Source organism: Pongo pygmaeus, chromosome 3, assembly GCF_028885625.2.
Source record: "Pongo pygmaeus isolate AG05252 chromosome 3, NHGRI_mPonPyg2-v2.0_pri, whole genome shotgun sequence".
Taxonomy (NCBI): domain Eukaryota; kingdom Metazoa; phylum Chordata; class Mammalia; order Primates; family Hominidae; genus Pongo; species Pongo pygmaeus.
Genome location: NC_072376.2, coordinates 12564033 through 12590652, shown reverse-complemented (window position 1 = coordinate 12590652; position 26620 = coordinate 12564033). Strand labels below are relative to the sequence as shown.

The 26620-nt window shown below is 38.5% G+C and overlaps 1 protein-coding gene across 8 annotated transcripts in view; it reads left to right on the top strand.

Moving 5' to 3' along the window:
* The window catches only part of BOD1L1 (biorientation of chromosomes in cell division 1 like 1), a 58917-nt gene that overhangs the window by 29733 nt on the left and 2564 nt on the right, over window positions 1-26620 (top strand). The window contains exons 11-26 of one of the 8 annotated variants that reach the window (XM_054484607.2): window positions 637-701; window positions 1862-1946; window positions 5834-5877; window positions 7357-7417; window positions 9010-9080; window positions 10028-10100; window positions 11321-11400; window positions 15072-15156; window positions 15498-15571; window positions 16608-16683; window positions 16765-16796; window positions 17843-17888; window positions 20183-20232; window positions 20327-20411; window positions 20819-20972; window positions 25069-25209. In XM_054484607.2, the coding sequence (XP_054340582.1) occupies window positions 637-701; window positions 1862-1946; window positions 5834-5877; window positions 7357-7417; window positions 9010-9080; window positions 10028-10100; window positions 11321-11400; window positions 15072-15156; window positions 15498-15571; window positions 16608-16683; window positions 16765-16796; window positions 17843-17888; window positions 20183-20232; window positions 20327-20411; window positions 20819-20972; window positions 25069-25209 (1222 nt within the window). Of the gene's footprint in view, window positions 1-636; window positions 732-1861; window positions 1947-5833; window positions 5878-7356; window positions 7418-9009; window positions 9081-10027; window positions 10101-11320; window positions 11401-15071; window positions 15157-15497; window positions 15572-16607; window positions 16684-16761; window positions 16797-17842; window positions 17889-20182; window positions 20233-20326; window positions 20412-20818; window positions 20973-25068; window positions 25210-26620 lie in introns of all 8 variants that reach the window. The other 7 variants (XM_054484606.2, XM_054484605.2, XM_054484604.2 and 4 more) reach the window with 7 other exon arrangements.

Below are 26620 nucleotides of genomic sequence, written 5' to 3'. Positions count from 1 at the left end.
AGTAAATTGAATGCTCCAGAAGTTTTTATGACTCAATCATTGCTACAATTACTCATTCCTCCTTTTTTCCTGAAGAAGTGAAAATAGAAGGGTTTCCCCAGAAGCTTCTACACAATCTACAGAAGGATATAAGAAAGAGGCAAGATCAGAGTAGAACTGAATCTCTCCACCTGAGAAAATTTTTTCTTTTTGTCTACCTCACAGTTTAACTTTGTGTTCAATTTGTCTGTGTTCAGTGTGAAGCAAGTAAAGTGAATCTGTTAATAAATCACCTTTACTGAGAATAGACCTTAGTGACTCAGAATATTTTTAAGGACAAACTTGATGGAGATCACTGCAGAAAAATACTTGGAAATGAAGATATCTCCACAGATAATACTTTCGTCATTCTTTCTGGGCAGTTATCTTACTGTGCAAATAAGAATTTCACTCACCCAAAATAAGCAAATAATCCCTGCCTTTCATCCAGATTCTTTTTATACAACATATTCCTTTTGATCATTTTCTGACAGCAAAATAAACCAGAAAAGGAAGGTGGCACAGCATGTCAGATAACCACATTCCATTACTTTTTGACCCCGGATGTATTTTGCAAGCAAATTCTTAAATTGTACTAAACGGCTTGAATTTTATTAGGCAATGAAGATTCTCCATTGAATGTTTTGGGAGGATTGGAACTGAAAGCCAACTTGAAAATGGAGGTATGGCTTATAATTCAGCTGTGCCGAACTGTAAGTGATTAAATACTGTTTCATCACTTATACACATATATATACTTATGTGGTATATAGCTCCTGTTCTCATTGTACTTATGACACTTAGTGTTATTGCATATCCTGTGGTGGGGGAAAGCTAAGAACCTCAGTACTCTTAGTAAATAGTGCCATCATCAGTTCCATTTACTCAAGCCAGAAACACAAGCGTCACCCTCAGTTTCTCCGTCATCCCAAATTTAATCTATCGCATTTCTTACAGGTTCCATTTCCAAAATATAACATGAGTCCATCTATTTCTGTTTCTACAGTCATCACCCTAGGCTAAGCCACTACTTCAGTAGCCTCTCCATTAGGCTTATTTTGCTCCAGCCCTCCTCCAGTGTGATTCACACAGTCCTGCAGGTAGTCTTTAGAAACATAACTTAGGCCCTGTCATTGTTCTGCTTAAAATTTGTGGTGGCTTCCCATCATGCTTAGAATAAAATCTGCTTTTTTTTTTTTTTAAGCATGGCTTTGGTGCTTTACACAATTTAGTCTCCATATCCTCTTTCTAGCCTGATCTGAAGGCACCATCCAAGTATATGTGACAAGACAGCAGTGAACATGGGGGTTATGAACACTACAGAGGAAACACAACTTGCCCAATAGTAGCAATAGGCAGGTAGACAGGAGGCCTTGCAAGGAGGACACTGGAATAGAATTTTGAAAGTAGAGTGGAAATTTCCCAGAAGAGAAAGGAAAGAAAGAGCCTTCCAAGCAAAGAGAATGTTGTGTTCTAGACTCAGAGACAGGAGGGCACGTGGTGTGTCTCAGGCACTGCAGTGGTTCACGGTGAGCTGTGGTGAGACTTAAGCCTGGAAGGGAGTGGGAGCCCATCAGGAAGAGTCTTGTGTGGTGTGCTGAGTTGGGGTTTTACCTTTAAAGCAATAGAAGACCCATTGATGGATGAAATACGAGATTAAATTGATTTTTTACTTGGCTTTGTTTTTAAAGGTTGGTGTATTTATTTTTAAGTTTTGTGTACTCTTGAAAATAGGCTTTTATATTGTTTCAGGATGCTGGGTTTTTTTGTTTAATTCACTTGAGGTTAGTCTTCTTGTAAAAACCCCAGTTAACTTATTTTTATGGTGCTTTGAATTTTTTAGGCTTATGTGCCTTCAGAGGAAGAGAAAAATCGTGAAATTCTGGCACCACCAGAAAGTCAGTGTGGGGGAAAGCCAAGTGGAATAGGTGAGCTCCTTAGAATGGTTGTTCATATTGTTTTTGTTTTTGCCTTGCATGTGGTTTTACCTTTCTAAAAATCAGTAGCTGATGCATAGTAACATACAGGCTCTATTAATTTGCCTCTCACTTTTTAAAATAGATTAGGGAGAATTCTTTACTATTTTATTTTTAACATATACTTTTCCTCATGAAATGTCAATCAACATTATGTAGGGTAATTGTTTAAATCTGATTACCCCCAAATAATAATGCAAAACGGAAGTTGTTCTGGAGCAAACGCTTGCTCTATCCCAGAAATGTTTCTCTATACCCCTGCCTGTCCCCAGACGCTATTGCAGCTCACTTCCAAAAGGCTAGTCTGAGCATAAGGGCCCACTTTACACCATTTGCTCTTGTCTCTTGCTCAGGCTTTTGCCCCAGTGGCTGCACAGAAACTACTCTCAGCTTATATAGCCTCTTCTCAGTCTCTCTGTGCAACATTCTTCACTGTGGACTATAGATTTTAAGGGAGAACCTCAATATCAGAAAGGATAAAGGCAGGAGCTCTTAAACGTTTTGGTCTCAAGGACCAAAAATTACTGAAAAATTACCGAAGACCCCAAAGAGATTTTGTTATATGGCTTATACCTGTTGACATTTGCCAAATAAGAAATTAAAATTGAGAAAAGTAAATATTACGTCACTATTAATTCAATATAATTAACTCACTATAAGTTAACAACTCTTTTTTCATGAAAAATAGCTAGATTTTCCAAAACAACCCAATTAAGTGATAAAAGTGACATTGTTTTGCATTTTTGCAAATCCCTTTAAGTCTGGCTTAATAAAAAACAGCTGTTTCTCATATCTGTTTTCACATTCAGTCCTGTTGCTATTTATTGTTTTTGTTAAAGTAAATGAAGAAAATCCAGCATTACAGATAGATGGTTGGGTTTTTGTTTTTTGTTTTGTTTTATTTTGTTTTGTTTTGTTTGAGATGGAGTCTCACTCTGTTTGCCAGGTTGGAGTACGGTGGCGCGATTTCAGCTCACTGCAACCTCCGACTCCCTGGTTCAAGCTATTCTCCTGCCTCAGCCTCCTCAGTAGCTGGGATTACAGGCACACACCACCATGCCCAGCTGATTTTTGTATTTTTAGTAGAGATGGGGTTTCACCATATTGGCCAGGATGGTCTCAATCTCCTGACCTCATGATCCGCCCGCCTTGGCCTCCCAAAGTGCTGGGATTACATGCATGAGCCACTGAAAGCCACTGCGCTCGGCCAATCGTTGGGTTTTAGTAGCCTTTTCAGATAATTATGGGTACATCTTAGCCTCTGGAAAATTCCATTGAGCACTCATGAGTCTGTAAGACAAATAATGTTAGTTCGGCCCTTGTGGATTCCTTGATGGAAAGCCTCAGGAATTCCCCAGAGAGGCTGGACCATAGTGGCTTAAGGAAATGGAAATGAGAAGAACTGTGACAGTGAGGAATTATTTCTAATTTGTATTGCAAACATGATTGTGTATTTTCTTCTGTTTCCCACAATATTTTTTTTAAGTACTAGGAACTATAGAGTATGTGACCAAATTTAAGCCAGTCCTCAATTTTTTTCCACAATGTTAAAATGTCCATGCAAGTCAGGTGGAGTAAACAGTCAGGGTGATTTTTGTTGTAAATACTTATAACAAAAAACTCTATAGGTATTTGCTTAAAGGGACTTTATTAGCTCACAAAATTGAAAAATTCAGGTAAAGCATAATCCAAGAGGATGCAGATAGTTCCAAAGACACATCTAGTAGAAACTCCATTTTATATCTTCTTCCTCATCCTCTGAATAAGGGTCATTGGTTTCTCATTCATAGCCTCTATTTTTAGCGTTGGCTTACCCTTCCTGGCCAAAATCCTGAGACTTATTCTGATTTAGCATAAGTACATGTGTCCACCCTAAACTAATTACTGTGACCAGAGGAATGTAGCTTACTAGTTGACTTAAGTCAGGTGCTGTTTTCCTGGATCCACATGGTATTCCAGACCACAGTCTGGGCTCTTGGGAAAGGTGCCAGGAGGACAACTGTAATGTCTACTGTAGTTGGATTGGCTCTTTAAATTATTTCCCTGACAAACATCAAGTCTGCTACCTGTGAGTACTAGGGAAATCAACATGGAAATGACTGGTGGAAATAAGTCATTCACTGAAATCAACATGCAAATAAGTAAGGTACTATAATAAAGATACGTACTTGACTGTGGGAGGCAGCTTCCCTGAGGTAGGGCCTCAGGGAAGACTTGTGTTTGCTCAATCAATCTCTTCCCCCACCCCCTCTCCTTTAATTATAGAAAGTAAGATATACAGAAATGCATAAAAAGTTTCCCACTCCCTATGAGTAACCACCTTCGGTATAATAAAATTATATTGTTCTATAATTTTTTTTCACTCGACCATGTATTGCAGGCACCCATCATTACTTTATTAGCATATACAGATCCCCTTTCTTTGTTTTAATAGCTAAATAATCATCCCTAATACCAGTTTTAGATCTTTTAGTGGCCTCGGGGTTTCTACTGTTAACAGGGCTGCAACGAACTTTCATAATGCATATCACTACATGCGTTTTACCAAGTATTTTCATAAAATTGGATGGGGGGAGGGAGGGTCAAAGAATATACAGGTTAAGTATCCCTAATCCAAAAGGCTTGGGATCAGAAGTATTTCGAATTTCAGATTTCTAAGGGTTTGGGAATATGTGCATTATACCTCATTGAGCATCCCATATCTAAAAATTCAAAGTCAAAGTTCCAGTGAGCCTTTCCTTTGAGAGTCATGTTGGCACTCAAAGCATTTCAGATTTTGGAGCATTTCAGATTTCTCATTTTTGAATTTGGGATGCTCAACCTGTATACGTTTTGAATTTTTATAAGTACTTGTTACTCATTTGGGGCTTAATATTGAATAATGAGTAGGTATGCATTAGGTGTACAAGGCAAAGAGAAGGGCAGTAGATGTGGAATGATTCAGATGAAGTGAATAGTGCATATAAATCCTCACCCATGACTATCTGGGGAGGTTTGGGGAGTGGGAGCAGTTGAGGACCTTCTTACACAAAACCATCTGAAAGGTTCTCAGTAGACTCGTAAGAAGTGTCAGCCAGTCCTGGAAGACCACACCAAGACTTGGTAAGTCATTTATACTGACACGTTAAAACCCTGAAGATGACTAATCTATTCAAAACTTGGACAGATACATTAGTTAAAAATGTGCATGGGTGTTTTATACTACAAATAATTAACATCTCATTTGTTAATTGTAAAGAAGCTAACATTTTTGGATTCTGAAGTCCGTTGTTCCCACAGTTATATTTCAGATAACTTTACTGTGTTTAGGTACAGTTCAGTAAGAGATCTACTTACGTAAAAGGAAGTTGTTTAAAAGAAAAATGTGTGTTCTGTCATTATTGAGTAGAAACAGTAGACTTTGTACTTCATGTTTCCAAAGAATATAAACAGACCATTGCTGTTTGAGGATAGGATCTAACTTTTCATTTGACGCTATTATTTTAAATGAACCAGTGTTATACTGCAGCTTAACAGCTACATTAAGGTCTTTTACTTTTTTTCTAAGCTTCAGATCATCAACATAGTTAAATCACCATAGTGATTTAATATACCACTGCCATTATTATAAAAATGCAGGCAACATTAGTTTCTGTTGTCTTTTTCTGGTAGTATATTCTGGTAGTACAACATGGATTGATTGTGGGAAATAACTGGTCAGATTTTTATAATTTATTAAAGCAGCTAAGCCACTTGGTGACATAGGATAGGTTCTCTGTCCTAAAAATCTTCAGATTTGTTTCTCTGCATTTCAGAAACAATATTCAGTTTCTTTATATCTCATTTTTATTTTTGAACAGCTGAACTCCAGAGGGAGCCTTTGTTGGTGAATGAATCACTAAATGTAAGTCAGTCACTGTAATGGTTTTGATTTTTGTGGTTATTGGATTTTTTTATTTTTTTTTTTGGAGAGCTATTGAGGAGGAGCCATCTGGAGGGGTTGCCTGTGTATTTCTGTAGTAGCCAGGAGGCGTTTGGTGGTGTACTCTTCATTTGAGTTCAGCATCCTGACAGCAGCTTTCGCTAGCTCTTTTCCATGTTCACCTATACCCACTGACAAAGAACTTTGAACTTTCTATTGTTTATTATTATATCGGGATTGAAAATTAGATTTTGATGTCTTAAATCATCCTGGTGCTATAGACAAAATAAATTTTAGTTTGAGAATTAAATTTCACTTTATGTTTTTAGAAAGCTTTTCTCAAGGTACTAACCTGTAACTGCTATGTGTACATATTTTTTACCAGATGTGGCTCTCATAATCCCGTTCATTCTTGAAAGAGTCTTGTTTTTGGTCTTTCTGTCTTAATGTATTTATAAGGAACCTTGTATTGTACCAGGAGTGAACATTTTATAAAATATTTCCAAATGTGCAGACAACTGCATTCTTTCCAATGCTCCTAGAGGAACTGGGGTACTATCAGTGAACCGTGGGATCAGAGTACTTCCTCATCAAGCACCCTGTTTTGTAGCTAGAAACTCATACACCATATGCTGAATAAGAAGAAAGAGAAAAGCACCACTTGGTGTGTTTCAAGTTTGCCATCTAAGAGTTAAAAAGATTTTGGCTGGGCACAGTGGCATGGCCTATAGTCCCAGCTACTGAGGAAGTTGAGGTGGGAGGATCACTTGAGCCCAGGAATTTGGGTCCAGCCTGGGCAACATAGCATAACTTTTTATTTTAAAAAAAAATTTTTTGTTAATAAAATACACTTTAAAAGTTAAAAAGACTTTAAATGGGGTTGGAGCTTACCAAGCCAGCTGGCGTGTTCTCCATCCTACCTCAGTCCCCTGAGTCCACCAGCAGCTGTCTTTTCCCCAGTCGAGCATAAATGTCCTTTCCAAATTTGTGCAAAAGTCTGTAGCTAGGACTTAGGATATTATAGGATATTCCGAGCCTTTCCCCTCAGTTTAAAAAAAGAAAAACAGTAGAATTGATAAGATTTGCCAAATAGGAAATCTTATTACAGAATCCTATAGAGTTTTTAAATAAAGAAAAAAGAAAATCATGCAGGATTTGGATGGGAAGGGAAATTTATGGAATTCAGAAAATTTTTCTCTTATTTATTCTTACTCTTTTGCCATTGGCTGCTTTAAGGACAGGCAGAATAAGCACAATAATTAGTTAAACTGAAACTTTTTCAAAAAGAAGAAGCTGCATGCTTTTGAGCTTCTGGGTGAAATTAAAAAGAATATGTACCCCAATTCCTTTTGGCATTTGTACAAATAGCCAGGTTATGTAAATTACCTTTTCTCCTCTTTCTTTTTGCCTTTAAATTTTTTGTGAGACTATCCATAAATATCTTTTATATTGTATATTTAGGTTGAAAATTCAGGCTTCGGAACAAATGAAGAAATTCATAGCAAATCTTATAACAAAGGAGGTAAGTTAATGAATTTCATAGTTATAGTTTTAATATTAATTATAGTTACCATTTATTGAGTGTGGTCTGTATACCAGGCCTTGTGTTAATTATTTTACATATTTTCTCTCATTTAATTCATAATAATTCAGTAAAGTGATAGTTAACAGCCTAACTCCTATAGTTGAGGAGAACGAGTCTTAGGCCAGGTGACTTATTCCAAGCCATACAGCTTAAAAGTGATGTCTTGCTTTAAATAGCTACTAGAACTTTGCCATTAATCTCCCAGTTGACTCAATCCAACATAAATACAAAACGCATAGCCCCCTATGGATTGCAAGTACCCAACTGTGAAATGTGTTAACTTCTGACAGGCAGTTTAGGATGAGCATATCAAGGATGTCACATTTATGTGGGTCTTCTCCCAGGGGTGAGGTCTGGTGGCCACACAACCCATGCAGGCTGCCAACTCTGAACAGATAATTCCCTTCTCAAACAGAACATAGAATTTTCTTGATGCCTACTAATTTTGTTAATTTCCTATTACAAGAGTGGGGAGAGAGGCTTATTTAGACAGTTATTTTTATAACATATCCCATATTTCAAACAAAAGTAAAGCAGTAATAAACACCTATGTGCCCCCAACCTAGTTTTGCCCTATCTTACAATTTAGTATATTTGCTTCACATACCTTTTAAAAACTGTTACAGTTATGGTGGAATCCCCATTTACCCCTTCCCAATCCCAATCTCTTTCCCTTTAATCCCACTCCAAAAGGAACCACTATTCTGCATTAATTATATATAGGTCCATAAACAATATGTAACCTATGTTGCCTGCTTTAGGTAAATATGGGGTCTCACATTACATAAACCCTCCCCACCTTATTTGCTCATTCAGCAGTGTTCTAAGATTTTGTTCTGTTGATTTGTATTAACTGTAATTATTTTAATTGCTTTTGAATATACCACAGTTAGTATTTTTTGCTTCATTTGTACATTATTTTGCACATGTAGGTATTTTGAAACTTCTCCCAATTACAAAGAATGCTACTGTGTATGTTCTCATACCTTTCCCAGTGCTTATGTAGTGTACTTGTAATTCTGGGTATGGAATTGCTCAGTTATAGGCACCTCTTCAACTTTACTGCATGTGCTAAATTGACCCCAAGTGGTGTACCAGGTGTCACTCCACACCATCTCCCGTATTTGGTATTGTTTGGTGAATGTTTGTTAGCCTGATGATTATGATGCAATGATTCATTATTTTCACTGATGCTTCTTAATACTGTGTTGCTACACAAACTGGGGGGAAGGGCTTTGAAGTCTTCTGTGTAAAGTCCAGTGTTGTTACCCCAGACATGTTGCTGACCTCCTTGAACCCCATTCCCTCACATCTACAAGTGGAAGAAAGAGAATTTAACTGACGGAGTTGTGTGGAGGATCCCATCAAAAATCATTTGTGACTGTCTACCACAATGCTCTGTATATAACTGGTACTCAATAAAGTTACTAACTCAGTTTTCTCCCAGCCCCCTAACACACACCTAAAATAAGTATTGGAATATAAAAATATTTAAGATTTTTTTTTTCTTTTTTGTATTCATTTCTCAGAGATATCCAGTGGTAGAAAAGACAACGCAGAAGCCATAAGCGGTCACAGTGTTGAAGCAGATCCTAAAGAGGTACATTTTAATAAACTCAAGTGTTTGATATTTTATACATAATATTTTCACTGTACACAAAGAAGGGCTTTAGAAAGGCTTTACTTCTTTGTATAAATTAAATATTAAATGGGTATACTGAGAGTTCCACATGTCACTTTTACCTGTATATGCCGTTTCAATGTTTAGGCAATTTGGCAGTTCCCAGGACTGTTTGGAAGTGCCCATGTTGTACAGTCAGAATGGTTTTTCATGCACCTTTCATCAACCATAAGAAAGTCCATTTTTAATAAGCCACTAAGACAGTAGAAAAATACTAATTGTGATGTGCCATCAGTTGTAAGATATATATAGCTTGACTTCAGAAATGGTAAAATGATAAATAATTTTTTTAAACATGTTTTAGAATTATTGAAATACAGTATGTAGCTAGAAACAGCATGTTTTGTATGAATTTGCATTCAAACCCAGAAAAGAGACTAAAGCTTACAAAATTAGTCTAATCCAAATCTAAATATCAAGTGTTCTAGATTTTTTTTTTTTTTTTTTTTTGAAACAGAGTCGCCCTCTGTTGCACAGGCTGGAGTGCAGAGGCGTGAACGCCCCTCACTGCAAGCTCCGCCTCCAGGGTTCATGCCATTCTCCTGCCTCAGCCTCCCAAGTAGCTGGGACTACAGGCACAGGCCACCTCGCCCAGCTAATTTTTTTCTGTATTTTTAGTCGAGACGGGGTTTCACCGCGTTAGCCAGGATGGTCTTGATCTCCTGACCTCGTGATCCGCCCACCTCGGCCTCCCAGAGTGCTGGGATTGCAGGCGTAAGCCACCGCACCCGGCCAAGTGTTCTAGATTTTTAAAAAATTTATGTATCAACTTATTCCAAAGGTTAGAATCTAGTACAGTGTGCTCCTGTTTCAGTTAATTTGAATCAAGATTTTGTGGCCTTTGATATAGTCATTCTTAATTCCAGGTTGAAGAGGAAGAAAGGCATATGCCTAAAAGAAAAAGAAAGCAGCATTATCTCTCTTCAGAAGATGAACCAGGTATTTATATATATGTTTCTGTTTTAGACATCTTTGAAAATCATTATTTTTATATCCAAAAGAGTGAGCCAAAAACATAGAGAATTTTTGAGAATAGTAACTGTCTACTTCACAAGTCTTGAGGCTAATTTGTTTCTAGACTGGCTTGATACCTCCAGGGTCCTTTCCAGACCCCAATCTAGAAACTAGATTGTTTCCTGCAGAAGACCCAACCCCTGGATCTCAGACAAAGACAGGCTGTCTCTGGAACCACACCCTGGGGCCCAGCCAGGTGCCACTACAGTCTGTATTTTATATCATAAGCAGATGCCCTACAGAGCTAGTGAAGCTCTTTAGTCCAAAAGTGCCTCTAACACCCCTTCTGTGCTTCATACTGTTGATTTTCTCATGGTCTGTAACGGTGCCCTGTAGCAGAACTACAGTGATAGAAGTGTTGTACGTTTTTTTTATCTAATACAGAAGCTACTAGCCACATGTCACTATTGAGCACTTGAAAGCGGTCAGTGGAAATGAAAGACTGAATTTTTAATTGTTTTTTAATTATTTTATATTTCAGTAGCCACATGTGGTTAGTGACTATCATGTTGAACAGTGCAGTGACCTTTAATACTTGACACAAAGAAGTTCAATACTTATTGAATGACTACATGAGAAAGAATGAGTGAAGAATGAAATATTTATATTTTATATTATTTGGTAGCAATTTAATGAGTTCCTGATGTATTCAGGTACTCTCCATGGTACATTGTACACATTCCCATTTAATCTTTACAATAAACCTGTAAGTTAGGTGGTGTTGTCATCTTATAGATAAAGAGATTAAGGTTCTGAAAAATTATGACTTTATCTTCACCACATAAATCTGATTCCAAAGCCCATGGTCTCAATTACTAAGCTATACCTCTTAGGTGGTAACTCATTTAGAAACTTAAAGTATCTCTGGAAACTATACACTAAGCCCTTCCCATAGAACCCACTACTTCATTGGTGTCATGTGAACATATGGGGATTTTTGTATTTTGTTTTATTTTTACTTTGCCAGGGCGAAAGGCAAGTGTTCACTGCTCAAATCACATGATATTATAAATATAGAGTAACTTTTGGCTTCTCTGTGTCACAGGCCTAAGAAAGAAGGCTCAAACAGTCTTAAAATAGAACTATGCATTTCATTTTTCATTTAGCTTTTGTTCCTTTGTGATTCTGTCTAAACTGATTTACAGATGATAATCCAGATGTCCTGGATTCCAGAATAGAAACAGCACAAAGGCAGTGTTCTGAAACGGAGCCACATGACACAAAGGTATTTTTTCCACATATTAGTTTTAAGTTTTGGGTGGGGGTAGGGAGGCCTAATTACAGCATTGTGAATACTTATTATAATATTTTTTTCATTTTAGTATCCTTCTTTATATGTCTCTAATAATAATCACTTTATTATAAAAGGTGTATTTTTTTAGTCTCCTCCCAAAAATCAAATGTTGCACTTTATAATTCTTAAACTGCAAGATCGTCTTAATTATTACAATTTAGATATAACATTGCTTAGGTTTTTGTTCAGTAGTAGTATTGATTTCTTGAGGTTTCTAAATGCTTTCTTCCAAAGTGTAATGTGCTATATCACAGATATACTTGCACCAAAATATTGAAATACAGTTATTATTAGTACTCTGCTCTCTAGCTTACCTCCTGTATTAGTGTGTTCTCATGCTGCTAATAAAGTCATACCTGAGACTGGGTAATTTATAAAGGGAAGAGGTTTAATTGACTCACAGTTCCACATGGCTGGGGAGGCCTCACAATCATGGTGGAAGGCAAAGAAGGAGCAAAGTCACGTCTTAACAACAGGCAAGAGGGCATGTGCAGGGGAACTCCTCTTTATAAAAGCATTAGATCTCAGGAGACTTATTCACTGTCAGGAGAACAGCACAGGACAAACCTGCTCCCCAATTCGATTACCTCCCACTGCATCCTTCCCACTACAAGTGGGGATTATGGGACCTATAATTCAAAATGAGATTCGAGTGGGGTCACAGCCAAATCATATCACCTCCTGCCTCTAAAATCTGGGTACTCTAAGGATTGGCCTCACCCATTGCCTTTTTTCCTATGGTTTTATTTTCATCTTATGACTGACAGAACCTCCTCACAAATTTGTATTTGTGTTCTGCCATCTCTTGTAGGCCCAGATTTTTTCATTCCCTACTAGATACCTCTTCTTGGGTGTTCTTCCATTTCTGAGACTCAGTACTCTAAAATTTCTCATTGTCTGTCTAAACTAGTTCCATCTTTTCCTCTCTCTTTCCCTAAATTATATTTTTATAAATTATTAAACACCTTATTCCAAAAATGTTTAAGTCCAGTTATGAAAATACTTGAGCTGACTTTCAGTTCTCTAAAACTAGACTTTGGTCTCTTTTTTTCCCCAGTAACCAAAGAACTAAATAAAAAGTAGGAAAATGTTTAATAACCTAAGAGGGAAAGTGGCATATTGTCATGAATTTTAGTTGGTTGTGACCAAAGGAAGAAACAGGCTCTTAAGCTATCCCTCACCCTGCCCGGTCCAAAATCAAAAATCCTGAGATAATACTTCTAAATTTGAAGAAAAGCAGATTGAAAGGGTATCATTTTATTTTCTCTTAAATTTCATGATTTTTTAATGTTAAATTTAAATAAAATCTAATTTATTTTCGTTAAGCAGTTTTATAGACACAGTATTTTCAGTTACTACAAAAGAATCTTTTCTTACATGGAAAGCTGTCTGCAATAGCATTTATTTAATATCTTAATATTAGTAATTTTTGGACAGTAAATTGGGAGTGATTTCATCATTTCTGTTAAAGTTTTCTGTGTAGTAAATATGTACCATTTTATAAAATCAATAAAGTCATTATTCTAAAATGTGTGTAGTAAGACCAAAAGAAGACCAAAATTGAATAAGTGAAAAAATTCCAGGCACTGGAAAAATAAAAGCAGGAAATAAAAAGTGAGTTGCATGCATGTCATCAGGATCTGATTAAGTGCTTACAGGACCAAGTGTTGGCTCTGAAAGAGCCAGTTCAAAAACAGAAATGCAGTTCATCCAATGGTTTGAAGACTTTTGTGCAGGACACCTTCAGCCCACTATATGAAACAGATAAAAGCGTAGATGTTCTGGCTGAAATGAAGGAGAAGACCGCAAAAACTTCTGCCTGCTCCTAAACCCCCTCCAACACACACACACACACAGACACACACACACACACACACACTCTCTCTCTCTCTTTCTCTCCCCACCACACACACACACGCTGCCTCTCTCCATCTCACACACACACTCTCTCTCTCTCTCTCACACACACACACACACACACACACACACACACACAGAGCACTTGAAGAGGTCCTGAGCTGAAAATGGCATTGCAGCATGAGTGTCTCAGTGAAGCCTCTGTTGATGTGTTGATAACAGAGCAAATAGGTTTCTCCTTGGCTTTCCCAAACGAGTTGACCTTCCTTCCTCTAAATCAACACCCTCCCAAATTGGATGTACGACAAGCCATCAGAATGTGAGAAGAAATGGTAGAACCACGATTTATATATGCCTTTTATCTAAAAATCTTAAAAAGTAATCTCTACTAATATTGACTGTATAGATTGGCCCTGGTGCCATCACTGAAAGTGAGCTCTCCTCTGACATCACCTGTTAGTCTTGCACATTATCGCATGTCTTGGACCTAGTTGTGTAGTACTGTCAAAGTACCTTAAGGGTAGCTGGGAGTCCCACAACACAGAGGACTTGAGAATGAGCCCCTCACTTGTTTGTTCACTTTCAGCATTATATGACTTAATAGTTTACAGGTGCTCAACTAAATGAATTTGCAGAGTTTGTTTACCTTGTTTTAATTGAATTGACCCTCCCAATACAGACACTGGTTTGAGATTTCTGCAAAAATAACCAGAACAAAAAACCCCATGAGACAAAGATAATATTTGTAATGCAGATACAAACAAATAATAAGAGAAATGGCTGAGCTGACACTTCTTTTACTAGGAAGTAGCAGAAGCTCTGTGTCATTCTCATTGTTAGGTAAAAAAGAATGAAGATCTAATCATATCTAACATGAAGTGGGCCAGAAATTCCACTGTTTCAGAAGACTGTGTGAAATGTGGAATTGCTTTTATATCCATCCCCTTCCAGTCCCTGAAAGGCTATATCAAAACCCAGTGACATTGAATGCCTCCAAGTAGGGAAATCGGGGGTGAGGGCATTTCATTATAGACCCCTTTAAGTTTTGAACCACAAGAATATATTTCTATTAAAAAAAAAAAGTAAAATTAACATTAATAGAAATGAGGATTTACAATTGTTTATAATGGGCCATTAAAGTAAAATTAAAGCTTTAGTTTCCTATTTCATCTTGATCTTATTCTACTTTATGTATTTTTGTTTATATACTATATTAGTATTATAGTTTAAACGTTTTGGCATTTCATGCTGAGAACTTTCTTGCCACTGTGGGGGGATAATTTAATTGCTGAAAGATCACTGCTCCAAGTCAGCCCATCTAGATACCCAGAAATTCCCTTTGGCACCTCCCAAATTATTGCTTCCCCATATCTCTCCCCTCCATCACTCCACAAAGGTAAATATCTGTTGCCAATATTTGTCCATTCTTCCTTTGGAGTTTGTCTTAAAAAGACAAAATCCAAGTAGAGGGAGGAGAAGAACAATTTCTATTTTGCAGGAAAGAAAATGGCCTTGATATTTTATACTTGAACCTTACCTCATGCTTTTCTGTTCTCAGAATGTTTATTTTTTTATAGTCTCACTAGCAGCAATAATAGTTACATTTCAAAAACATTTTACAAAAACTATCCTTAAAAAGAGCTAGGAAGTTTTTTTGAAATAGAAAGGCAAACTTGTGTGGGGAGGATGAATGGACGAAGGCTTCAGTTTGAAGAAGCTTCTAGTCTTTTTCAACTTCTCTATAGGAAGAGAACTCCGGAGATTTGGAAGAATTATCTAAAACCAGTTCTGAGACAAATAGCACTGCCTCAAGGGTCATGGAAGAAAAAGGTGAGTAAAACATCTGCTTGGGTAAATTGACTGAGCCTTCAAAGCAGCCAGCATATCTCTCAACCGAAACGTCTATTTTGCTTATTTACTTTTCCTGTATAATAAAGTGCCTCATGCTTAAGATTAATAGGGCTAGGGAATCATTTTTAATTTGGATCCTGCTATACCCAAAGTGTGCTGTTTACTAGTCACTCAAACTCAGGCTTGTTAATTTTGATGGTAGAAACATGAAAATGGAGTGTGTGGTTATGTGTGGCTGCAGCTGTGTAGGTCACCTGGGTAAAGGTGGGGAAGGCTGACCATGGTCACTAGCAGTGAACAAAGTTCTTCCTTTTCTACAGATGAATATAGCAGCAGTGAAACTACTGGTGAAAAGCCAGAGCAGAATGATGATGACACCATAAAATCTCAGGAGGTGAGATGTGCTTTTCATATTTATTTGTTCACAATTATTTAAGCACTAACCAAATTAAATTCATTAAATACTGTTATCTTGAGTTTTTCTTAAGTACTTTGAAGAAGCTGCAGTTTTTTAGTGCAATGGAACACCATTTCGTACAGTGCATTTTATCAGTGTCATTTTGATTAATTTTGTTCTCTTCATCTTTGTTTCTTCAAAACATTTGTATGAGACCCACTTATGTCATAGCCAGATAGGATCAGCTTAGTGCTCTACATCAGCAGCAGTGTCAGGTTCCTGGCCTGGCAATGCTGAGCTGCCAGGCCAGGCACATGGCAGCAAACAGGAGGCTGTCTGAGCCATGGAGTCCAGCTAGGATGAAATGGGAACAGCAGTAGAGTGTGCAGAAGGCATGCAGGGAATACTCGAGGGGACCTAGTTCATGAGGCAAGGTCATGGATTCCTGGAGGCTGCATGAACACATGAACAGACAGAGCATCCCAGCCCTGCCCGCTGTAAGCCCATAGATTTTCAAGGAGCCTGTGGAGCAGAGAATTGCAGTGGCTTGAGACTGAGCACCATAAATCAAGAGACACAGCCTGTGCACTAGCCAGATCTAGATAACCACTGCCAAGTTTGCCCATTGTTAAATCATTTTTTGTTGTTCTCACTTCTGTCTGTATGATATATTCAGTGGACCCCTTTATTTTTTATAAAGGTATCATTTGGTCACAACTAACTTGGGCCAAATCCCAATTTAAATGGACATACATATTTATTACAGAAGTAAAAGGTTACACTTTCATTACTTCATTGTCTCAAAATCCTCACGGCTCCATTAATTTTTGACAGCTAGTGATATTTATCAGGTTGAAGAAACAATGGTGAGATCAGTAAATAAAACAGTAAGCCCTACGTCACATATTTTTAAAGTGACAAAGCTAGGATTTGAGCTCTTAGACAGGAACTGTAAATCTGATTTTTGAGAAAACTTTGTATAATAAAGGATAAAATTTTTTTTTATTGCTGTTGTTTTTTATTTCCCCCTTAGGAAGATCAGCCAATAATTATTAAAAGGAAAAGAGGAAGACCTCGCAAATACCCTGTAGAAGCAACGTTAAAAATGAGTAGGTACTTGGTGTGTTTTCAATTCACACACAAGAAATTTTTGAACCGATTTTCTAAGTGAATTTTTTTTTTTTTAGAAGACGACTCCAAAACAGATACTGGCATTGTCACTGTAAGTAATTGCAAAACACGACAATTTCAAATACTTGCTCTTAACCTGAAAAATGGTATAATGCAATATCTAGTATTTTGAACTTTATTTTTTTAAGTACTTAAAAAGCTTTAAAAGACTAAGTAACCATTCAAATATTTTGATAACTAGTATGTTTGTGTAAACAGAGTTATATTAGTTGTTCTTCATTCTGATTCCATTCTAATTCATGAGTTCGATTATTTAAAAATTATCTAGGGATTTATCTTCTTGTGGCCACCCTTGGTTAAAATATACAAATTAGCTATTTTATATGATTTTGAGACAGTGACTTCTTTATAGAGACTTGTGAGTTGTCTTGCCATCTTACTACTTTCTATGGAATTCTTTTTGACCTAAAATATACACTGATTTCAGTGCAGGAAAATCCTTAGTGATATTTTATGTTTGAACGTTCTTTATGTTTGACTCTGACGTATATCCACCAAAATCATTGTATCAGGATTCCATCGCATACATTTCAATGGATTATTATAAGGAGGACATTACAAGAAGATCATTGTAAGGAGGACAGATGTGTGTTCACTGACCTAACAAAAGAACATGGGATTCAAGCCTCAGCTTTGTCACTTACCGCAAGACCTGTGACTTAGGGCCAGTCATGGGATTCTCTGGTGACTCAGTTTCCTTGAATGTAAAGTGGTATGATGCCTGCAGTAGTTATCTCATAGAATTATTATAAGACAAAACCAGAGAAGCACATGTGAATGCATTTAGCAACGTGTAAAATGGTTTGCCTTGGGAAATATTAACCACAGTGGCCATGCTGCATTGCCTCACTTCTCATCCTGTAGCATCACAAAAGAGAAGTTACTTATTGGAAAGTCTGTATTTAGAAGCTCAGGCATCCATGTTTGCTAGGTATACTTAATCAATTACAGAAAATAGGTCTCAAATATGCCTATGTAAATAAAGATCCTATACCACCTTTACATCATTGATTGCATTTCTATGTGATGATTATAAACTGATTTAAAATTTTTTTTTGTTTGTTTATTTAAACATAGGTAGAACAATCTCCATCTAGCAGCAAACTGAAAGTAATGCAAACAGGTATGTACCTACGGCATTCCTCTGTGTGTTATCTGAGGGAGGGGCAGGAGAGGCTGGCTGTTGGAGAAGGTTTGGAACTTCCATTCTGCTTCTCATTGAAGTGGGTGGCCCCCTTGGTAAAAATAATTGTCCTTGTATCTGGGAGAGACTATATCTATTGGCTTACAGAGCCCAGGACTCAAGAATTGAAATTGTTTTGACTGTTTTTCTCCTCATTCCAAGGAGAAAAATATATTCCAAAATGTTGATAATGATTAGCTCTGGAGGGTGGAATAATGGGAGCATTCCATATTATTTGTCAGTATTGCCTGCATTTTCCAGATATTTTTTGCAATGTGTATATATGCATTTTGTGATCTAAAATTTTTTACATAAAACAAGAGAAGCCATTAGTGAGCTTTGAAGTGTTGATATCAACAATAAATATTAATGTGACAGCTATTTTGTATCAAATAAATAGTATGGTCAGATTGAGAAAGTACATATTCTGATCAGCAAATAAAGCAAATAGGTAATGTAAAATTGTTTCCACATTTAACTATGTGTGATCGTACTTCACTTTTTCTTGTGTCTTGGTAAATTAAGGTTCATTTATTTTTTAAAAGAGGGAGGAGATTCTGCATGTTTGGTCTTAACCAGTTTTTATTAATAATTTTATAGTATTTTGAATCCATACAAGAAATCTTTATAACTTCAGTCCCCTTTAAGGACTCCAGTTAAAGCTCTGTTATTCAGAATGTTTTCTGAATGTGGGTAAAATGATGACCATTTTAAGACAGTCCTCTTTGTTGACATTTCTTTTGGGTTAACTTTTTCATCTTCATTGGTATTTTAAACTTGCAAAAAAGGACAACTACTACAGTCACTAAAAAGAAGTACCTTTGAGTTTTTGAGTGCCTGATGAACATCCCCATAATTTCAGCTTCAACTAGTGCACTGAACTAATCTTTACTTTTCTTACCATGATACAGTCTCAGAAAATTGTAACATCTGCAGAAAGCAAATGCATAAAGAATGTATGTATGCACCCTACAAACAGGTCATAAAATGTACTTTTTTAGCTACCATGATGTATTTGGAGTCAAAAGAATTCTACCTGTCACTCTACTTGTTAGTTATGTGACTCTAAACAAATTACTCAAGCCTGGTTTGTTCAGACTGTAAGCTGGGATCATAATACTTGCAGAGCTACATTGAAATTGAAAAGTCCATATTAGCCAGGTGTGGTGGCTCACACCTGTAATCTCAGCACTTTCAGAGGCCTCCACAGGAGAATCACTGGAGCCCAGAGTTGGAGGCTGTGGTAAGCTATGATTGCACCACTGCACTCTAGCCTGGCCAACAGAGCAAGACCCTGTCTCATAAAAATAAAATAAAAGTACCAGTTATATATCCTTATTCAAAATGCCTAGGACACCAGAAGTGTTTCAGATTTTGAATTTATTCAGATTTTGGAATATTTGCATTTCCCAGTTGAGCATTCCTAATCAAAATTCAAAATGCTCCAATGGCATTTCCTTTGAGGGTCATGTTGGTGCTCAAAAAGTTTTGGATTCTAGAACATTTTAAATTTTGGATTGTCAGATTAGGGATGCTCCGCCTGTATATCATTCCAACTTGCAGTTACTGATACATATTGTGGGCTCCTTATATGCCCCCTTTTTTCTTCTTTTTTGGGTTCAGAACATTTAAGCTGAAAGGGAATAAAAGTAGTCTAACCCGGTCAGGCGTGGTGGCTCACACCTGTAATCCCAGCACTTTGGGAGGCCAAGGCAGGCGGATCACCCGAGGTCAGGAGTTCAAGAGTAGCCTGTCCAAAATGGTGAAACCCCGTCTCTACTAAAAATACAAAAAATTAGCTGGACGTGGTGGTGGGCACCTGTAACTCAGCTACTCAGGAGACTGAGGCAGGAGAATTTTCTTGAACCCAGGAGGCGGAGGTTGCAGTGAGCCAAGATCACGCACTGCACTCCAGCCTGAGTGACTGAGTGAAACTCTGTCTTAGAAAAAAAAAACTAGTCTAATCCGACTTCTTATTTTGCAGCTGAGAAAACTGAGGGTCAGCAAATTTAAATAAAATCTGAAATGAAAACTTATGTTTCGTGACTCACAATCCAATGTGATCTCTACTAGGTATTCTGATTCTGTCTTTGCTTGACTGATACAAAATAATGATGAAATATATAGCAATGTATTAATTAATACTGATGCATTGACAGACAAGCCAGGCTGATTGTTGACATTTAAATTTACAGTAATAAAATATTAATGCAGAGATTTCCCTTTTCTTAAAGATGAATCCAATAAAGAAACAGCTAACCTACAAGAAAGAAGTATCAGCAATGTAAGTGTTAAATTTCTTATCAAGATATGTTGTTTAGAAATCAACTTAAATGCTCAGCTGACCACCCTTTTGACTTTAATTTTACTGCTTCTAGGATGATGGTGAAGAAAAAATAGTAGCAAGTGTGCGTCGGAGAGGAAGAAAACCCAAACGTTCTCTCACTGTATCAGATGATGCTGGTATGTTTCTAGCAAATTCTTAATAAGTCTTATTGTTTCAAAATCACCTTTTTAAAGAGTTTTTCTTTGAATGAGGAAAAATCCAATGGGTACAGCTAATATTAATATTACATAAATATGTGTGAAATAGGTCTAATCCCGTGTCAGAAATGGTACATCCCAGATGCTTTTCTGAGTACATGTGAATGTTTTATGAACGCTGGCTGTGAACTGCATATGTAAACTATCCAAAATGTGTTTGAGATTAAGTTAAACAGTTGTGAATTGCAAGTGCTGAAACAAAAAGGAAGTGGAAAACCATTTCTCTGCCTCCAAGTCCCTAATATCCTAAGTTCTAAACTCCATGACTCTCTTGGAAGCATCTTTGGGAATTGTAAAATCCAGGTGTTACCCTTCTATTTGAACAGAATCCTCAGAGCCAGAAAGAAAACGCCCAAAATCAGTTTCTGATCCAGCGGAGGACAAGAAAGAGCAGGAGTCTGATGAGGAAGAGGAAGAAGAGGAAGAGGACGAGCCTTCAGGAGCCACCACAAGATCTACCACCAGATCAGAGGCTCAGAGGTAATGGGGGCAGCACAGAGCTGCCAGAGACCTTCACCAGCTACTCCATCTGAAAACTGCTCTGGGTTTCCTGGGATTCTCTTTGAACTGAATCATTCATGCTGCAGTGGAAGTTCTTCCCTTTCATTTTTATTGTTAGCAGTGGGCACATAGTTCTTGGAGAACACATTTTCTGTCTTAAACCATTTTGGGGGATTGCTTCAGAGTCTTTACCAGGTTTTAAATGCCTATTTGGTAGAACCCATTCAATTCCTTACAAATATTTTTTGAGCATCTGCCATCCTTCACATGTCGTATTGAGCACCATTCATGAACATGGACATACATAAAACATCATCCCTGCTCTCAGCATACTTAATTCAACCCTGAAAGCAGGAGGAACCAGGCCCACGCACCACCTTCATCACATGCATCTTACCAGTGCTATGCAATAGGTTGATCATAGGAAAGTGCCCAAATTTGACCATTTTTGAAGTAATTTCATGTATTTCCCAAAATGTGTTCTCTCAAGCCCTATTGTAGCCAGAAACCTCTGAGAAAAAGTACCATGGTCAGATGAGTTTGGGAATGTCATTGAATTCTCTCTCCTTCCTCAGTTACGTGTTCATTAAAATATTAAGGGTTTGGCAAACTCCAGGGCTGGGTGTGGTGACTCACGCCTGTAATCCCAGCACTTAGGGAGGCCAAGGTGGGTGAATCACGAGGTCAGGAGATCGAGACCATCCTGGCCAACATGGTGAAACCCCGTCTCTACTGAAATACAAAAAATTAGCCAGGCATGGTGGCTCGCGCCTGTAGTCCCAGCTACTAGGGAGGCTGAGGCAGGGGAATTGCTTAAACCTGGGAGGCGGAGGTTGCTGTGAGCTGAGATGGCTCCATTGCACTCCAGCCTGGTGATAGAGCGAGACTCCCTCTCAAAAAAAAAAAAAAAAAAAAAAAAAGGTTTGGCAAACTCCTAAAGGAAAGAAGCCTGTTGAACTTTGTTTAAACAAGCATTATTTGCCGATACCCCTTTTCTGTTGTTGGCCTATATCATTATACCTGTTCACATCATCCAGTGTTCCTTTCCCCTGGCACATTTGAGAAATGGTACGTAACTGTGTAGTCTCATCCTAACCGTTAATCACTTTCCCAAACATGAATATTTTCCAGGCTGAGCACAGTAGCTCATGCTTGTAATCCCAACACTTTGGGAGACCAAGATGGGAGGATCACTTGAGCCCAGGAGTTTATGAGACCAGCCTGGGCAACACAGGGAGACCCCATCTCTACAAAAAAATTTTGAAAATTAGCTGGGCATGGTGGCATGCACCTGTAGTCCCAGCTGCTTGGGAGACTCAGATGGGAGGATCGCTTGAGCCCAGGAGCTTGAGGCTGCAGTGAGCTGTGATCGCACCACTGCATTCTAGCCTGGGTGACAGTGAGACTCTGTCTCTGAAAAAATATATATTTTTTTAATTTTTAATTATTGTGATTTACAAGCTATTAATCTTGGTATCATCTTGTTTAATTTCATTATTCAAGATTGATCAAAAAGTTCAGGAAGATTTATTTCAAAAATAACACTAACACCATAATATAATAGTATCTTGTGTTTACATAAAGAACTAAAATCGGGGCCGGGCGCAGTGGCTCACGCCTGTAATCCCAGCACTTTGGGAGGCCGAGGCCGGCGGATCAAGAGGTCAGGAGTTCGAGACCAGCCTGGCCAATATGGTGAAACCCCGTCTCTACTAAAAATATAAAAAATTAGCCAGGTGTGGTGGCACGTGCCTGTAATCCCAGCTACTTGGGAGGCTGAGGCAGGAGAATCGCTTGAACTCGGGAGGTGGAGGTTGCAGTGAGCCGAGATCACGCCATTGCACTCCAGCCTGGGTGACAGAGTGAGACTCCGTCTCAGAAAAAAAACAAAAAAAATAACGAAAACTTAAAATCAATCTGTTTCTAATTCCTCCAAACTTAACACATTATTAGCCATTTCTGCCATGGTTTGATTTCTCAAAGAATCAGATTTTAGAGCCAAAGGACTCTAGGAGCTCACACGGCTAAAGTTATAAGGTGGTTTCATATTTGTTTTTTTAGGTGGACCAGCTCAGATAAATAGAAAAGAAGTCACAGAATCCAAATTGCTGCTGCTAGGAGAGGGTGAGGGTGCTGGAGCCCAACACCCATGCATTTGAGTATAGCATCCATCCCACCAGAATTACTGCTTCCCTCTAAAACAGTTGTGGAAAGTAGGGCTCAGAGAAAGTTCCATAGGCCTTCTAGCCATCTTCGAGTGAGTGTCTAGAAATTGCTCTCAGATTTGCCTTTTATAAATTCTTTAAAAATCTTATTTGATTTATACGGTTCTGTAATCACTTGGATTATCAAAGCTCTTCCTTCATGCACTTTATAATATACACTTTTGATTTACAAATGAGTTATTTTCTCTCTAGTTTAGATTCCTTGGCATTGGTTGATCAGTCCCAGGGCTCTGGTGTCTTCATAATTTCACAAATTGTCTGAGTTGGATGGGCTCTCAGTGGTCATGTAGTACCAACAGCCAGTCAGTGCCTGAGTCACTGCACCTGCAGCTCCTCTGAAAGGGTCTTCCTGCTTTTGCATGGACCTCAGTGGCAGGGAAAGCCACATCCTCCTCAGCATTCTCTGACTTGTGTTCAGTAGAAGCCGGCCTCCCTATGGCTTCTACTCTTGATTCTAGTTCGACTTTCAGAACCTTCTGTCTAATTTTCCCTTACGTATCTGAGGGCAGCTTCCAGGTCTTCTCTGCTTGCTTATTGAGCCCCTTCATCATCCCTGTTTGTGCTCCTCAGTTACCTTTATCCTCTTTTAGAGGCAAATGTGCAGCTGGGCGCAGTGGCTCATGCCTGTAATCCCAGCTACTCAGGAGGCTGAGGCAGGAAGATTGCTTGAGGCTGGGAGTTTGAGACCAGCCTAAGCAACATAGCAAGACCTTCTTAAAAAAAAAAAAAAAATTAAATTAAATTAATAAAAAATAAAAGAGGCCACGCACAGTGGCTCACGCCTGTAATCCCAGCACTTTGAGAGTCCAAGGTTGGTGAATCACTTGAGGCCAGGTGTTCAAGACCAGCCTTGCCAACATGGTGAAACCTCGTCTCTACTAAAAGTACAAAAAATAGCCGAGCGTTGTGGCAGACTCCTGTAATCCCAGCTACTTGGGCAGCTGAGGCAGGAGAATTGCTTGAACCTGGGAGGTGGAGGTTGCAGTGAGAAGAGATTGTACCACTGCACTCCAGCCTGGGTGACAGAGCGAGGCTCTTTCTCAAAAGAAAGAAAAAAAGAAAGAGAGATATGGGGGGGAGGGAGGGAGGCAGAGAGAGAGAGAAAGAGAGAGAAAGAGAGAGAAAGAAAGGAAGGAAGGGAGGGAGGGAAAGAAGGAAGGAAGGAAGAGAAAGAAAAAAAGAAGCAAACTCTGTATACCAAGTGTGGAAGGGAGGGAGGGAGGGAGGGAAAGAAGGAAGGAAGGAAGGAGGGAGGGAGGGAAGGAAGGAAGGAAGGAAGAGAAAGAAAAGAAAGAAGCAAACTCTGTATACCAAGTGTGGTCTAATGAATCCAGAAGAGTACTGTTCTACCTTATTTTCTGGATATTGTTCTTCAGTGTGCATCCTCATTACTGAGCCTCAAATTGAAAAATACACCAGCTAAACAAGTTCCTTTTTCAGAGTTTTTACTGGATTCAGAATTCCTTATCTGATTCTTGTGCATTTGACTACTTGGGCCTTGTGAATTGTACTTTCATTAATCTTGGCCCTTTATTCTACCCTCATGAGCTCTTTTGTAATCTTTATTTTGTCAGCCAGTATATTTTCTATTTTTCACAGATACATCTTTTTTCTAAATCACAATAAAATATCATGCACAGTAAGAACAAAGATAGCGTCACACAAGCAGAGGTAGTTGTAGATGACATTAAGATCGACTTATCAGCAGTGGTCAGGAAAACCAACCATTTTTCTGATTTTAGTTCCTATTGTTCTGACTTGCCCACAAGGAGCCTCATACTTCCTACATAGTTCCAGGGACTGGAGTATTCAGTGCTACCATTGCCCAGTGTTTCTATAATCTGTTTCAGAAAGCAACATAGCAAGCCATCTGCACGTGCAACATCCAAACTTGGCAGCCCAGACACAGTTTCTCCTAGAAATCGCCAAAAATTAGCAAAAGAGAAGTTACCTACCAGCGAAAAAGTTAGTAACTCTCCCCCATTAGGAAGGTAAGTCCCTGCTTACACTTCAAGTCATTTTTAACCCCCTAAGACTATTTTTGGTACAATAATGCTTTCTTCCTAATTTCCTTTAAGATTTTGTCTCACCAAATAACTGTTTTTGGGGATCATTGGTTTCCAAGAAGAATAGGAAGGGCTGCAGAAGGTGTCTGTGTGGCCTCACCAGTCTGGCCTTGCCACAGTGGACTGCCACACAGGCTTGTCCTTGACACCTATGAGCCTTATATGCCTTCTCCCATCCACCACGACCAAAGGCAAGGCAGTGTGGTAAAGCATTGAACAGCCCAGAATCATTTCTGTTTTAGCTAGAGCATTGGAGAGGTGATGAGGTGATAAAGCTTCCTCTTTCAGGCACGGCCCCTGCCAGCTTGCACCTTTCACTGCAGCCTTACTGGTCTTACTGCTTCCCAGAGGTGGTCCTGAGCCTTCCTTTCTTGCCTTTGCTTGAGCTAGTGAGGAGTGTCCTCACCACCAGCACCCCTAGTCAGTCAGATCCTTTCCATCCTGCTTCAGCCCATTTTCATCTCTTCTTCTTGCTGCACTTCTGGTCAATACTGGGCACTTGAGATGCCACATAGCATTGGTTTGGTATATTCCTTTTATTTACCCCTCTGAGCTCTAGGTTTCTTTCTTGAGGTAGGAACTTGTCATACTTTCTATACATTATCATATTCAAAAATAAAAGACTCTTCACTGTACACAAAAACTGTTTTTACCTCTTACCACATTTTTATCTTCACAGCGTACTTGAAATGTATGTATGTGCTGTTTTCCCCACATTGTAGAAACGAAAGCAAACTATAGTGCCAGGCACTTTCACATACATGCTCTCATTTAACCCTCAGTGAGTGAATTGTAATAGTTACTCTTATTTTCTATGTGAGGGAAAGAATCTCAGGAAGGTTTCCATGCCTACTACTCAAAATTGAACATGCAGTCGAATCACTTGAGGCTCTTGGTAAAATGCAGATCCTGGGTCTGTAAGTCTAGGCTGGGGCCTGAGAGTTGGCATTTCCAACAAGCTCCTCAGTGACCAGTGCCCCTCCTCACAGACCACATTCTGAGTGGACTAGAAGGGCCTGGATAAGCTATGAAGCTCACATGGCTGGGGAGAAGCAGCCTGACTCAGAGCTTCTGTTGGCTGCCACTTGGCCCCCAGCACAATACTACGCACGGCACCTTTAGAGGTGTTCCTTGAGTGGCTGGTGGCTTTCCATGGAAACGGTTTGAAATGGATTATCAACAAACATATTTTCAGTCATTGTCAATATATGCCAAAACCACATCATCTGCAACAATTTTTGACTCAATTTGAGTTTATTTACTTTTGCTGTCAAACAAGAAACGGAAGACATGTCTTCATATCACTAAAAGTCTCATTTCTCCATCTCCTGCAATT